A 13,518-nucleotide genomic window follows, 5' to 3' on the forward strand; every position below is an offset into this window, starting at 1 on the left:
CTAGATGGAATACTCGCTGTCCAGGTGATTGAGAAAGGGTTGTATCTAGATGGAATACTCGCAGTCCAGATGATTGACAGAGGGTTGTATCTAGATGGAATACTCGCAGTCCAGGTGATTGAGAAAGGGTTGTGTCTAGATGGAATACTCGCAGTCCAGGAGATTGAGAAAGGGTTGTGCCTGGTTTTTAGATATAATATGTGTTAATATGTACTAAAAAATATTCTGAGCGTTTTCTGGCTATTCTACTTCTCTTCGTGGATTGATACGGATTTTAGAACAATTTTCGGTTAGTTTGCGTTGATTTGACCCCGTCCGACGACCATCATCCTTTGCGTTTAAACAATAGATTGTTGAAGATTGTTTTGATGTGACTACTAGTACCTATCCACGAATTCGCCGAAGGGAGGTTTGATTTCCTGTCCATGCTTTTGGTAATCGTTTTTCGCGCCACTACAGGCTCGATGCGAGGCCTGGATACTAGTTCCAGCATACACCGCGGGTTTCATTGATGTACGAAGAGGTACGAAGAAGAATCGAGATGCCAAGGTATGAGATAAAATAATACGAAAATTGAACTTTCTGAGCTATTTCTCCCTCATTAAAACACCAAGAAAGTATCCAGTTAGAGAGTTTATCACTTGGTACCCACTTTAGGCCAAAACAACTATCATAACGGAAATATTTTTCTTGTTTTTTTTTACCAAAAATGTTGTCTCACTCACGCGGTTATTCTTGAACGTGGTAAACTCTAAGATTAAAATTTCTCTTCTTCCCTCAAATTTAAGCTTTAGAAAGTTAAAAAAGGTTTTTCAATGTATTATTAATTCATATTTATGCTATTTATGATATTATGCTTTTTTTGCTGTAAACACTTGAAGTTTTAACATTTTTGTGAAAGATGCTAAAAATGGCGCCAAGATAAGCAGGCGAAGCCTTCTACGATCACTCAAACCAAAAAATTAATGTTCAAATAGTCCCCTTCACATATCCCTGTGCCATCTTAAAATGTTCTCTATCATTGCAAGCTCACCATTTGTCTTGCTTCGATGCAAAGGCATGGCTACCTTTCAAGATGGTGCAGGGATCTGTAAAAGGGACTATTGTTTATATAGCGCCAAAAATGAAAATAATAAGTAATATCCTTTCTTTGATTGGCATTTGGAATGGTTCATTAATACCATCTCTCAATAACAAGAAAGGATAGATAAAGGCTCTGTAAAAAGCCACTTTGGTCTATATTAATGGCTGTAAGTGGAAGAGAACCTAGCAATATTACATCTGTATTCATGCCTGGTATTGGAGAAAGTCTGGCTAGAATATTGGTACTTGTCCAGTCAAAATAATCTTTGCCTTGCTGGTCAATTTGACCAGTAAGTTGAACCAGTAACAAGGTAGACCAAGCTGAAACTACTGGCCGTCGTTTTAAGCCCTGATTTCATAAAGGTTCCTTTTTGGCCTTATGCAATTAAAGGTTAGATTAACTTAGTTTTATATCAAAAGGCCCCATAATACAGCCATCTGAAGTGGTCTGTGTTGCAAATTTATACAAAGTGAATCGTTTCATTAAGATTCCATATTATGTTTAATACAGGAGGCAGAGTAAGTGGGACATACCTGCTACAGAGGTAGCTACCGAAAGTAATGGAAAAAACAAGTCAGCCACAGAAGCTGCAAGAGAGAGAGCCGCCAAGCTTACAGCAATGCTGGCTGCTAAAGGAAAGCTTGCTAGTAATGTTGGAGCACCTTTACCAGTCGTAAGTAACCTTTTTTCTGAGTTTCATAGTACACTCAACAAAATTACTCAACTCTGATTGGTCGATAGGAGTACAATTATAGCGTTAATCGTACTCTGTAGGAGTACCAAATTAAGTCGCTATGGCAACACAGCCAAAACAATGTCAAAACAATTATTTTCTATTATTTCGTACTTAAAAAACATAAATAAAATTTTAAAGCCGTAAGAACTAATCTTTCTTATGCATTTCAGTTGCGCGATGGACTGAAAATCGGCCGCTAAATAGACAAACATGAACGGCGTCGCTTCGCATTTTTTACTGAAATTTTGTTGAGTGAACTATAAACAAAAAATCGCACAATCTTCTCGTACAATTTGGAATTAATAGACACTCGTTATGTTTTGAAAGTTCTTTAATTGCACTCGCCTAAAGGCTCCTGCAATTACAAGAACTTTCAAAACATTACTCGTGTCTATTAATTTCCAAATTGTACTCGAGATTGTGCGATTTCCTATACAAATAGCCACAAACTAATGTTTTGAATAGTGTTGTTATACTTGTGATGCCAATGCCAATATGATTAAAACATATTGAGTTCATCTGCTTGAATCCTTTCTTTTTCTTCGATAATTAGAATGGTTTGTTAATACCATCTCTGAGCAATAAGAAAGGATAGATTAATGCTTTGTAAAAAGCCACTTTGGTCTCTGTGGATGGCCAACAGTGGAAGAGAACCTAGCAACATTTTTATAACACATGATATCCAATGTTTTACTTATGAAACTGTACATTATACGGCTAGTAACAGCTCATCAATAGACCTTTCCCTGATTCGCTTGAGTAAACACGAAACAATTGAACCAAGTCAAGGTTGGAATTGATAAAATACAGGAAATATATAAACACATAACGAAAGCTCTATTGACAGTGTCAAGTTATGAAATCTTCTAGTTAGACTTTGTCTTCTGTTTGTGTTGCTCGTTATGTGATTGAAAACATGGAGCCTTCACATAGATTCAGGCGTACTGATAAAACTATCACTGTATTTTATGGGTTTCTTTAGATGTCACAAACAGCAGTTCAGTCTTCTCAAAAGGCTGACAAAGAGCAAGATCTCCTTTATGCTGAAGTAGAAGTCAATGATTCACCAGCAAGGTTCGTAATAATGTCAACGTAGTTGTAAAACTTCTCATACAGATAAAACAACTAACCAAAAACTTCCATCATTTATTTTACTTTTGGTTCTTTTTAGAGTTATTTTGTGTAAAGGTACTACCCAAGATGAGGTAAGAATTAAAAATAAAGTTTACTAAAGTCTCTAATGCTATAGCTCGGCACAATTGCTTTGATAATTGGGGAGACAGGATGTAGTACCATAACATAAATACAATACAATTAATGTACTGTGTATTATTCACAAATTTTATTTTTTTGCTCTATAATACTATTTCTAGATAAATAGATATAGTGGTGCAGCTGTATCTACTAAAGGGCGATACATGGATGCAGAAGAAAAGAAAAATATAGACAAAGATGGGTATGTGCTGTATTATATTATATAATATTGCATGTCAATATGAAATGTAACTATAAAATTAGATGTTTAAACAATAACATTTTTCAAATAATACATGTCTTGTAAAAATTCTAATTGTTCTTTCTCTCATTTATTTCACAGAGAAAGGCCCTTGTATCTTTATATACAAGCAACAACACAAAACAAGATTGAATGTGAGTTTTTCCTATTCATCCATTCAGGGTCCGAAATTAACTGTTGAACTAAGTGGTCCCTTAGATAACCATGTTCTAATTCTTAGGCATCCAGAGCAAAACTTATGAGTCCCACTTGGACGCCATTTTGTAGAGCCTGAATGACAATGATCAGCCATTAGCTACAATGCAGAAGATGCAATCAAATTTGCTAGCGATATTCAATGGCTTCCAACGAATACGTTATCTTAAATTTTTGAAAGTTTATCAGTTGAAAAATGAACTCTCTAGGTTTTGAGCAGAAGAAATATAATTTAGAATTGCATTCAGACTTTACGGACTCTTTTATTTTTTTATGAAAGAAAACACCTTGGCAAAAACGTAGGTCGTCAGAAGGACAACCACATTCCAAAATCTAGTCATCATTTGCAAATTTAAGTTGTCCCTGACAACTGGACGATCGCTAATTTCGAACCCTGCCATTTGTTCCTTTTTCATATTAATGTATGCTTATTTTTCATTTCTCATGCTTCCTGCTTTGTTTTGATCATTTAGTGGCTTTAAAAAGAATTCATGAGATAATGGAAAGGAAAGATATTTATGGCAAACCACCATCGGAGCAGACTTCAAGCCATACACGATGGTCACCCTACCAGCCTACCATTTCTACAGCAAACAATAGTTTTAATTCTAATAATACTGCACAAATTACTCAAGTACAAAACCAAACACTCCCTACTGGGGTGAGTAGAAATGGTATACATTGTAAAGTATAATGATTACATTAGTTAATAATAATAATAATAACAATAATAATAATAATATCTTGTAAAATGATCCTCTTTAGGGTCTTACATGAATTCTTTGCATTCTTTATTTTATGTTATCTTTTTTTTTTTTTCCTTTATTTTTACCTTATCTTTCCTTTTCAATTGAACTGTGTTTCAGATGCATTACATTCAAGATAAAGTATTTGTTGGCCTTGAACAGGCATCACCAGAATTTAATGTCAAAGAAAAGTTATTAGGGCCGGGGGTATGTATCATTTTATTTACACTAAACTACATGTATGAATTAAGGTGTTGTATGATGCAGACATAATAACATGATCAATTGCCAGCACATGCAACATAAGAACATTTGCTTAAAGATCGTCGGCTCTAATTTACTTTAGATACAAATTTGCTTTTATTTTTTTCTTATCTTGTTGTCTTGCTTATTCATAGGGATCTTTTTTTCAACATATCTGTACAGAAACAGGAGCAAAGGTAATGTTTCAATCTATGTTTGCTACCATGTGTTATTGCTTTAGTTAACATTTTCAAATTTATGGTCAGGTTTTTCTAAGAGGCAAAGGATCAGGTTTCTTAGAACCCACATCAGGAAGAGAAGCATTTGAGGCCCTTCACATTTATTTAAGGTAAATGTCTTTTTTCTGTTTTTGACTTTTGTCGTTTTCTCACTTGATTCTCATTGTTATGCGCTTTTATTGTCATTTTTCCACTTGATATAATCTATTTCATTGTTATTCATTAAACTTTCACACTTACTTTAGCTATATTTACATATAGTACAGTTAACAGTTTTCATTAGACCTGATGATGTTGTTGAGATGACAGCGAAACGTTGTCTTTTACAACTAGTATTCTTATTAAATTGTATTCCTAAAAGTACCTTTATCAAATTTAATGTTGCTTTGGAAATAGGTAGGGTTCAACTGGCATCTATACATATCCTTGAATAATTTACTGGTATATACTTTTTGACTGTTATTATATTATTGTCATTAGTCATACAAAACAAGATGGCCTTTCAGCAGCAAGAAAGCTAGTGGAAAATCTTATACAAACTGTAAGTACATGTAATTACAGATAAGTACACACTGCCAGGTATAGTAGAGACTAGATAAACTAGTTAACCGCGTCGGTGTTTGGAATCGAACAGTAGGAGAATTGATTTAACTTAATACACCGTATGGTTTGTATACTGACGTTTCGGATGTTAGTCCTTCGTCGGAGTAAATGAGTAAATTTATTCCGACGAAGGACTAACGTCCGAAACGTCAGTTTCTAAACATCACAAACCATATGGTGTATTAGGTTAAATCAATTCTCCTCCTGCCAGGTATAGTGACTAGTTGTGCAAAACATGATTTTTTTATCAAAAAGAATCAATCCAATCAACCTCATAGTAGGTCAGGGCGCTTGAGTTTTGTATTGGCCATCTTGAGGAGAATCAGCTATTTCCTCGCCAAGAGTTAAGTATTTAACTCATTTTTCAAGAACAAATTTGCAATCTGATTGGCTAATTGTTTTTCCTCAGATAATCAGGATTTGCTATTGCATACAATTTTCTTGTTCTTTTTTTATTGTAATTACTGAAAATGAACGACAAAATTGATTATCAATGATAATTCTTCCAACCAATTCAACTTACTTAATCTAATGAAGAAATAGAAAATGCGTGTGTATGCTACCTGTATGCTTCATGGTGATTGGCAGAGCACGAGAGAAGTGTTAGGAGAAGCACAACGTGTAGTGCAGTGCTTCTCGACACTTCTCGAGTGTTCTGTCAATCCCCAAGTGCTTTATAAAGCCACACAGCACAGCAAGCAAGTTTTTTATTTCTTTTATAAAATACAAAGGGCAAGTGCGTGCTGTGTGCTCTCATAAAGCATGCGCTCCCAACCAATTAGAATGCAAGATTCATGATTATAAATATGTCATTAGAGTAGTGCTCACTTGTCTACTTATAAACTATAGGTCAACCAGGAATATCAAACTTTTGAGCAAATGAAGAGAGGAATACCCCCTGGTTATCCACCCCACCCAGGTAAATAAATACAATACAATGTGTTCCAAATATGGATGGCTTTATCAGTTGGCTGTGTTTAAGTATTCACACCATTTATTATGCCATCCTACAATATTTCCTATGCAGACAATACTTTATGCACCCAGTACAGTAGGTGTGTAATATGCTTACTGCAAACAATACTCTATATATTTAAGCAAATGGCATTCCTTTATTACGACATGTAATTTGATAACCTAAGTGGAAATTGATCAAGAAAAATCTAAAATTAATGGCAAAAATAACAGCTGACACTCCCCCGTCATGATGACCAGCCAAATTAGTTTTAGCTCAGTCATGCGGCCTTATTTCTGGCCAATGTTACTGATCAAAATTAACAGCAAGACAAAGATTTGACCAGACACAAGGTCCAATGGACTACTTTGACGAAAGCTCGGAACATATTTATTAAATCTATGGTTGATAAGACAAATTATTATGAATGTAACAACAACCAACAAGGAACTATTTGATATGATGGCAATCTTGGATCACAAGGCATTTGGGTCGTCTAGGGGGCAAATCAATCATATAAATCTTATAATTGAGGTATGACTAGCTTATTCTGAATTTGATTTCCTTTATATTTTTCCAGGGTATCTACAGCCTGGATACATGGTGAGGATTGAGATTTAAATGCAATAGACCTTTTTAGCTTTGTATACAAATTGTTACATCCACCCCTGTCTCTGTGGAAATAATAGAGAAAGTATTTCCATTGCAAGTTATATCAGAGGTATATATCTTTAAAATGGTAACTATCATAGTAATGTTATATCTCTGTCGGCAGCCATATTCTTATCCACCTGGAATACACCCACCTCAACCTGGCTATCCTCCTCAACCAGTTGGTCCACCAGCACCCCATTATGGCCATCCCCTTCCAGTTCCTCCACAGGTAAGTATGAGGTTATGCATTTATTTTCCCTGTGTTGGCAGCCTTGCATCTTTCTCATAAGTAGGAGATATATAGCAATGGAATAATTTCTTTATCTTTGTTGTTGTAACCTTGGCCGTGAAAATAATTTTGAGTACATAGAGGATATTACATGGGCACGTGGAGATAAATTAATCTTCGAGTGTTAAAAAGATCTCTCACGAGTTGTGCGTAGCGAACGAGTGAGAGATTTTCAACACGAGAAGATAAAATTCCTATCTCCTAGCGGCCATGTAATATTCTGTTTATTATATAATTATCAATGAAGTATGTTTTGGCTTTTTCAGGCAATTCTTTCCTTGTATTTTTGAAGCATCGCAATGGTGTTATTTTCACGTGTGAAGATATCAATTTTTTGAAATAGAGAAAAATAGATATTTCATTGGTAATTATATAATAAATATGCATACTGACATCCTTCTGATTTTGTTGAATTGCTTTTGTAGCCACCAATACCACCACATCGACCAATGATACCTCCTCCAGGGTATGGAGCTCCTCCTTATCAACAAGGTACAAAAATTGCTGCCTCGTAGTCTTAATGGAAATAGTTAAATGTGCATACACTGGGTGTTATAGGCTTTTTCAGTTTTTTTTTTTGTTCCCAAACATAAATTTTATTTTCACAAAAATAAAACCTATGACCAAGAAGCACTAGAGCAAGACAGTCTCTAGCAACCATGGTATTATATGCATTATAAAATAACTAAGATATAATGTGTGCTCTGATCGGTCAATTACTGTTTCATATAACTCAACATAGATCATGAGGAAATGACGTCAGCAATGCAAGCAATGTTTTGTTTGTTTCTTATGTTTTTTTATTATTTCTTTTGAGTTAATCGTCAGTTACAGCATACACTCAATTGAAGAATTGTTGTCGGGTTCAGAAACATAGAACATAGAAGCTGAGACTGAAATGGCACATGGGAAGTACGTTAATTAGATGCATGCTGTGACCGGCGACCCGTGGCATCATCCACTGTTTTCAATACGCGTTTGGCATTCTAAAAATTATAATATAATTATGTCAATTCCCTTGTGCCATTTCAGTCAATGATTCTTCAATTGTGTGTATCTTAGTAATTTTATAAAAGAGTCATGCTTCTCCTAGCACTTCTCTCTGACTCACGCAATTTCCCGCGTGCTTGTATAACTCAACATAGCACGTGCGCTCGTTTTTTATCTCTTCATGATTGCATAAGTGGCTTTCTTTTATGTCTTTAATTTTTTGTATATGAGAGTTTTTTTACTTAATCATATATTTGTAATTTATGCAATGTAAGTTCTCAGTAAACGAATCTACTGTATCTATCTATCTATCTATCTAGAGCTATATGATCTATACACATATTCACAATCTTGCATAGCTCACTTAATTGCTATTTCTTGACAGCTCCTCCCTACCCAGAGCCGCCAATGCCTACTGCACCACCACAGAATGTTGGGCCGTCACCATATCCTCCTTCAAATGTTCTTTATCCTCCAAGACCTGATTTGCCTTCTGCAGCCTATAATAGTCCTCAGCAATCAGCACCTCCAGAGAATCAACCTTGTCCACTGGTTAGTGACTCTATACATTAATAATATTCATTGCTTTTATGCATAGAAAATGTCAAGACAAACAATATCCTTATTTGTGTTATATCTAAATTTTACAGCCACCTACAGAAAAAGAACCAAGTATTACTAATTTTAACGTGAGGTAACTTTACATATATGCTACATATTTACTGGCCAGGAGGTCCAGATAGGGAAAAACTGTGCCTAAGGTATTGAGCATACAGTATAAACCAAGGCAGTTTGGCCAAGATTCGTTTTTAACAGAGAGCACAGTCATTCCCTATCCTGTCCAACTTTAAGCCAATAAATAAAATTTGTCTTGTTCCTATTTAGTTTTCCACTTGTCTTGCAATTATTGTTTTGTTGTTTAACAATCTGTGCACAAGCTTTGATGGTGTAAGGCTTACGTGGGGATACCAGACTGCAGGCAGAGATAAGAAATAGTGCATGCACACACAGCCATTCAGAACGCACGCTTTTTAGAATACTTGACCGTGGAAAAAATAATATCTTCAATTTTCTAATTCATAATTATAGTTGATTTTATTAGGGAAGTATGGGTGGTGCATCGATGAGAGCACTTGTCTCTCACCAATCGAACTAGTTTTATTCTCAGACTCAGTGGTGTATGGGAGTAGTGTTGTGTGTGGCCAGGTTCTGTCTTGTCCCTCGAGGGATTTTCTCCAGGTACTCTGGTTTTCCTCACTCCGCAGAGTAAATTCTAATTTGACCTATGATGGCCACAATGAAAATTACCCTAGTATCTACAAAACTGTATAGTTTTGTATATCTTTTCTGATTTAATTTATCTTCAAATAGAGACCAAGTGGCACCTCCAGTTAATCCACAGCCAGAGCCTCGCAAGCGTCGGTTCAAAGAAGTATGTAATGTTCAATACAGTTGATGAATACAGTATATTGTTAATAATCATACTGTATGACGGAGACCTGTACTTACTTGCTGTTATTTTTCTATTTTCTCCTCCTGTTGTCCTCTTGTTCTTCAAACACTTTTCATCTAGGTACCTCACAGTGAGTCTCAGCAGTTATCCCAGCCCAGGACATCTATGAAGGTGCTTCTTTATTTCTACGCTATTAATATAACCACCAATAAAATAAGACATATTCTTTGTGCATATTTGAAGCTTTTTGTTGCATTGGTAGAGACAATAATTCACAGCTGCTCTTTTGAGCTATTAAAATATTTGAAATTGCTTCAAATGGAACACTAGATCTACAGTATTAGATATACAACAGATCTTCCTAGACTTACATGTATATTTTCAAACACTGTAAGGTTCTTTTGTTCTGCTGATTGGGATTTGTATCTCCACAGAGTTACTTGGTCAAAGACATTGGTGTTACTAACCATTCTTGTTTCCAGGTCTTCCTATAGTTACTGTTTTATTCATTTGTTGACATGTGCTTGTATTTTTCTTTTGGTCTGCTGACAATGCATTTGTTATAGGAGTCTAGCAGAGAAGCATTTTATTTAGGTATCAACAAAGACCAGAAATTTCCACATCCTGATCTTCCTCAACAATTTCCAAAGAAAGATGATATTGCTTCAATGCCACCACCACTACCACACCCTGGAGCACCCATATCACAGAAGCTACAACAACCTAAGATACTAAAAGACTTTAAAAAACCACTGGGATTGGCCAAGCCATTCACACCACCCCTCCCCCCTAAAGTAATTATTGGAAAACAGCAAAGTGCTCAAAAGTCCAGCATACCAGGTAAGTAATAAAACCTGAATAGAAAAGTGCAAATTGGTCCAGTTTAGTTGTGCAATATATGTACATTGTACAGTGTATTTTTTATAAACAATTATTATAATAATTATAATTAATAAAGTTATAATTAAAAATTATTATAATCTTTGTTATGTTTATTATAGAAACATACTTTTTTGTATCTTACCATACACTTAAATCCAAAATGGCGTAGGACTGGTTGAAAACGAGGCATCCAGGGCCAAACTTACAAATTTACAGTATTTTCTTATAATTTGATGCTGCAAAATTGTCGCGTTCGTAAAAGTAAGAAGAAAAGAAAGACAGAACAAGTGAACAAGTGTATACTTTGCATTGACACTATGTTATTTCTTTGCATTTGGCCCTGGATGCCTGGTTTTCATGTAACACACTCGGCCGTGCGCCATTTTGGACTTAGGTGTATAGCAACCCTGTATAAAATGAATGTGCTCCAAGTTTATTGTAGCTTATAGTAATAGTAAACAATATAGAAATCAGTGTTGGTAGGGTATTACAGTGCAACTACTATAACTGGTGCCACCTAGACTGCGAAAACCAATCAAATAATAGACAGTAAGTTACAGTGCATGTAACATCAGGGTCAAATTATCATTCTCCTGCAATCTAGGTTACTGATTGACTCAACTATCCAAAGTTGGAATACATTGTTTTCATTCTACATTTTGATTGGCTAACTGTGTAAGTGGCCCCAGTTATTGTAGTTGCACTGTAGTAGGTTTTTGTAAGAATGTTGGTAGCATGTTGGTTGTTGGTAGGTCATCTGTATGACGTTGGCTTATGACCTACTGACACTGATTTGGGGGTCGTATTCTTTACTATTACTGCACACACAAATATCAAAATGTACAACAGTTTTTGCTAATGACTGTTATCTGTTCTTTTTCATGTCACTTGCTCTGCTGCTGTCTGTGGACCCGATCTCACTGGTGATATAATTATAATTGCCTTTCATTCATTATTATCTTTGCTTGCTCTATTTTCTTTCTCCTCTGTGTGGTACATAATGTTAGGTACCAAGAAACATGGATTGTCTTCCTCAGCAGATAACCCTGAGCCCAAGAAAGCAAAAAAAGAAGTGCCAAAGGAAGTATCTTCCTTTTCGGCAATAGGTTCTTTAGTAGCTTATGAAGGAGATTCATCGGAAGAAGAAGAAGAAGAAAAACAACAGAAGCCAGTAATTAATAGTAAACAAGATGAAACTAGGTCTACTTCAAGGACTAAAAAACAAAATCTTCCATTCTGGGCAGTTCGAAATTAGTCACATTTCATATTCTATGTTTGTGTTTGTAATCAGTGTGAGTTTCCAATTGTGGTGTGTGTTGTAACTGTCCTGGTGAAGTAGTGCCGCATATCTTCATTTTTGTCTTTGTTCGTATATCTAGTTTGTTTCTCATGTTCTTGATGTTCTGTGCTTTCTGCTTTAAACTCTAAAACACTTACCAACAGTGACAACAAAGTGTTGCCTCTGACCATCAGTTCATACCATACAACCATTGCACCATATGGATGTATAAGATAATTACAGTGGTATGAAAGTGGTGGATGATACATGTACATACATATCATAGCTCTGTTCATACTTGTATATGACATCCATTGGTTAAATCCTATCCATAATATCACATGGTTTTGGTAGGTCCATCGATGATGGTGCCAGAGCCTCTGCACCATTGCTTTTCTAGTCAGGGCAAAATAATGGCTGGTCTTTGGACAATTTCCAGACAAAACTGAGTGTTTTCCAGTCAAATCTTTGCCTTGCCCATCATTTTGACTGGCAAAAAAACAAAAACAAAAAACAAAAAAAAAACAACAAAAACAAAACAACAAAACAACAACAACAACAACAACAAAAAACCCCAGAAAAACAACAGCTGACCAAGCTAAACCTCATTTGTCCAGTTTGACATCATGACTGGTGTCTTACTAGCCATTATTTTAACCCTCTTAGTTGTAATGGTGTTGATGATGATGATGGTAGTGGTGGTGATGATGATGATGATGATGATGATGAATGTACATATGGAATAATAGAATGTTATTACATTGGCAAGTAGTGGGCTTTTTGTAAGCTTTGTTACATTTCAAATTGTAAAATACCGACCACAAAGGGGGTGGGGTAAATAACATTTTAATTTTGAAATTCGAAAACTTTTTTTTTTTTTTCAATTGGCTTCAAATTTTACTTTTGGTAATTTTAAATACAAAAGTTGCAGCATATATTGAAAAAAAACCATACTACTGTACATAACTATTACTGTAATAAAATATACCATAATTATGAACTATTTCATGTTTTTTATGTCTTTAGAATAATTTTTTTATCTTAAACAAAGTGTCATGCACCATTTAAAATTTATGTACATTGGACCCGACTCTTAAAAGTGAGTGATTCGATAGTGAAAGCCAATAGACCCTTTTTGAATTCCAAATTACTGCTGTGTTTCTTGATTACAGACTCATTTGCACAGTGCTAGCCTCGAGTTTGTGCAGAATATTCATGTTACAGTCAAGGTCCGTCGAGTTTCAAAATGTTCGTATTGTTGAAGTTGTGCATTCTTTACTTTTCTGTTGGTATTTGTGAATATTTAGACACTGATACAAGGCTAACCCTGTGCAAATGAGTCTGTAATCAAGGAACACAGCAGTAATTTGGAATTCGAAACTGGTCTATTGCACCATAAGCCAAAGATAGGTGTATTAAAATTAATGAATTTGTTAGCCATTATAAAGCACTTTATTGTATACCATTTTTAACTTGTGGATACGTCAAGCGTAGAAACGAGTTATTGTGAGGGGTCTGATTTTTAAAGGTAGCAAGAAAGTGAAAGTTCTGGAACAAATGTTTATGTATAAAATGTTATATAAAAGGAAATACCAGAAAAATTTAAACATGTATTCATACTATGTATATGATAGCATTCATAATGATTTGTTCA

At 35.1% G+C, this 13,518-nt stretch overlaps 1 protein-coding gene across 1 annotated transcript; it reads left to right on the plus strand.

Moving 5' to 3' along the window:
* The first annotated feature begins 396 nt into the window (after window positions 1-396).
* LOC116297081 (KH homology domain-containing protein 4) lies at window positions 397-12,864 on the plus strand. The gene is made up of 21 exons (XM_031705230.2): window positions 397-549; window positions 1,595-1,757; window positions 2,803-2,894; window positions 2,992-3,025; window positions 3,194-3,276; window positions 3,418-3,470; window positions 4,005-4,192; window positions 4,398-4,484; window positions 4,676-4,717; window positions 4,787-4,869; window positions 5,240-5,300; window positions 6,212-6,281; window positions 6,898-6,920; window positions 7,093-7,200; window positions 7,686-7,752; window positions 8,636-8,802; window positions 8,901-8,944; window positions 9,622-9,682; window positions 9,824-9,874; window positions 10,270-10,543; window positions 11,593-12,864. The coding sequence occupies exons 1-21, from the start codon at window positions 512-514 to the stop codon at window positions 11,838-11,840; spliced, it is 2,037 nt and encodes a 678-aa protein (XP_031561090.2). The 5' UTR covers window positions 397-511; the 3' UTR covers window positions 11,841-12,864.
* Window positions 12,865-13,518: the final 654 nt, after the last annotated feature.

The sequence above is a fragment of the Actinia tenebrosa genome, unplaced genomic scaffold (assembly GCF_029948245.1).
Source record: "Actinia tenebrosa isolate PJP-AT-01 unplaced genomic scaffold, QUT_ActTen_1.0 PGA_scaffold5__44_contigs__length_20552954, whole genome shotgun sequence".
In the NCBI taxonomy this organism is placed as follows: Eukaryota; Metazoa; Cnidaria; class Anthozoa; order Actiniaria; family Actiniidae; genus Actinia; species Actinia tenebrosa.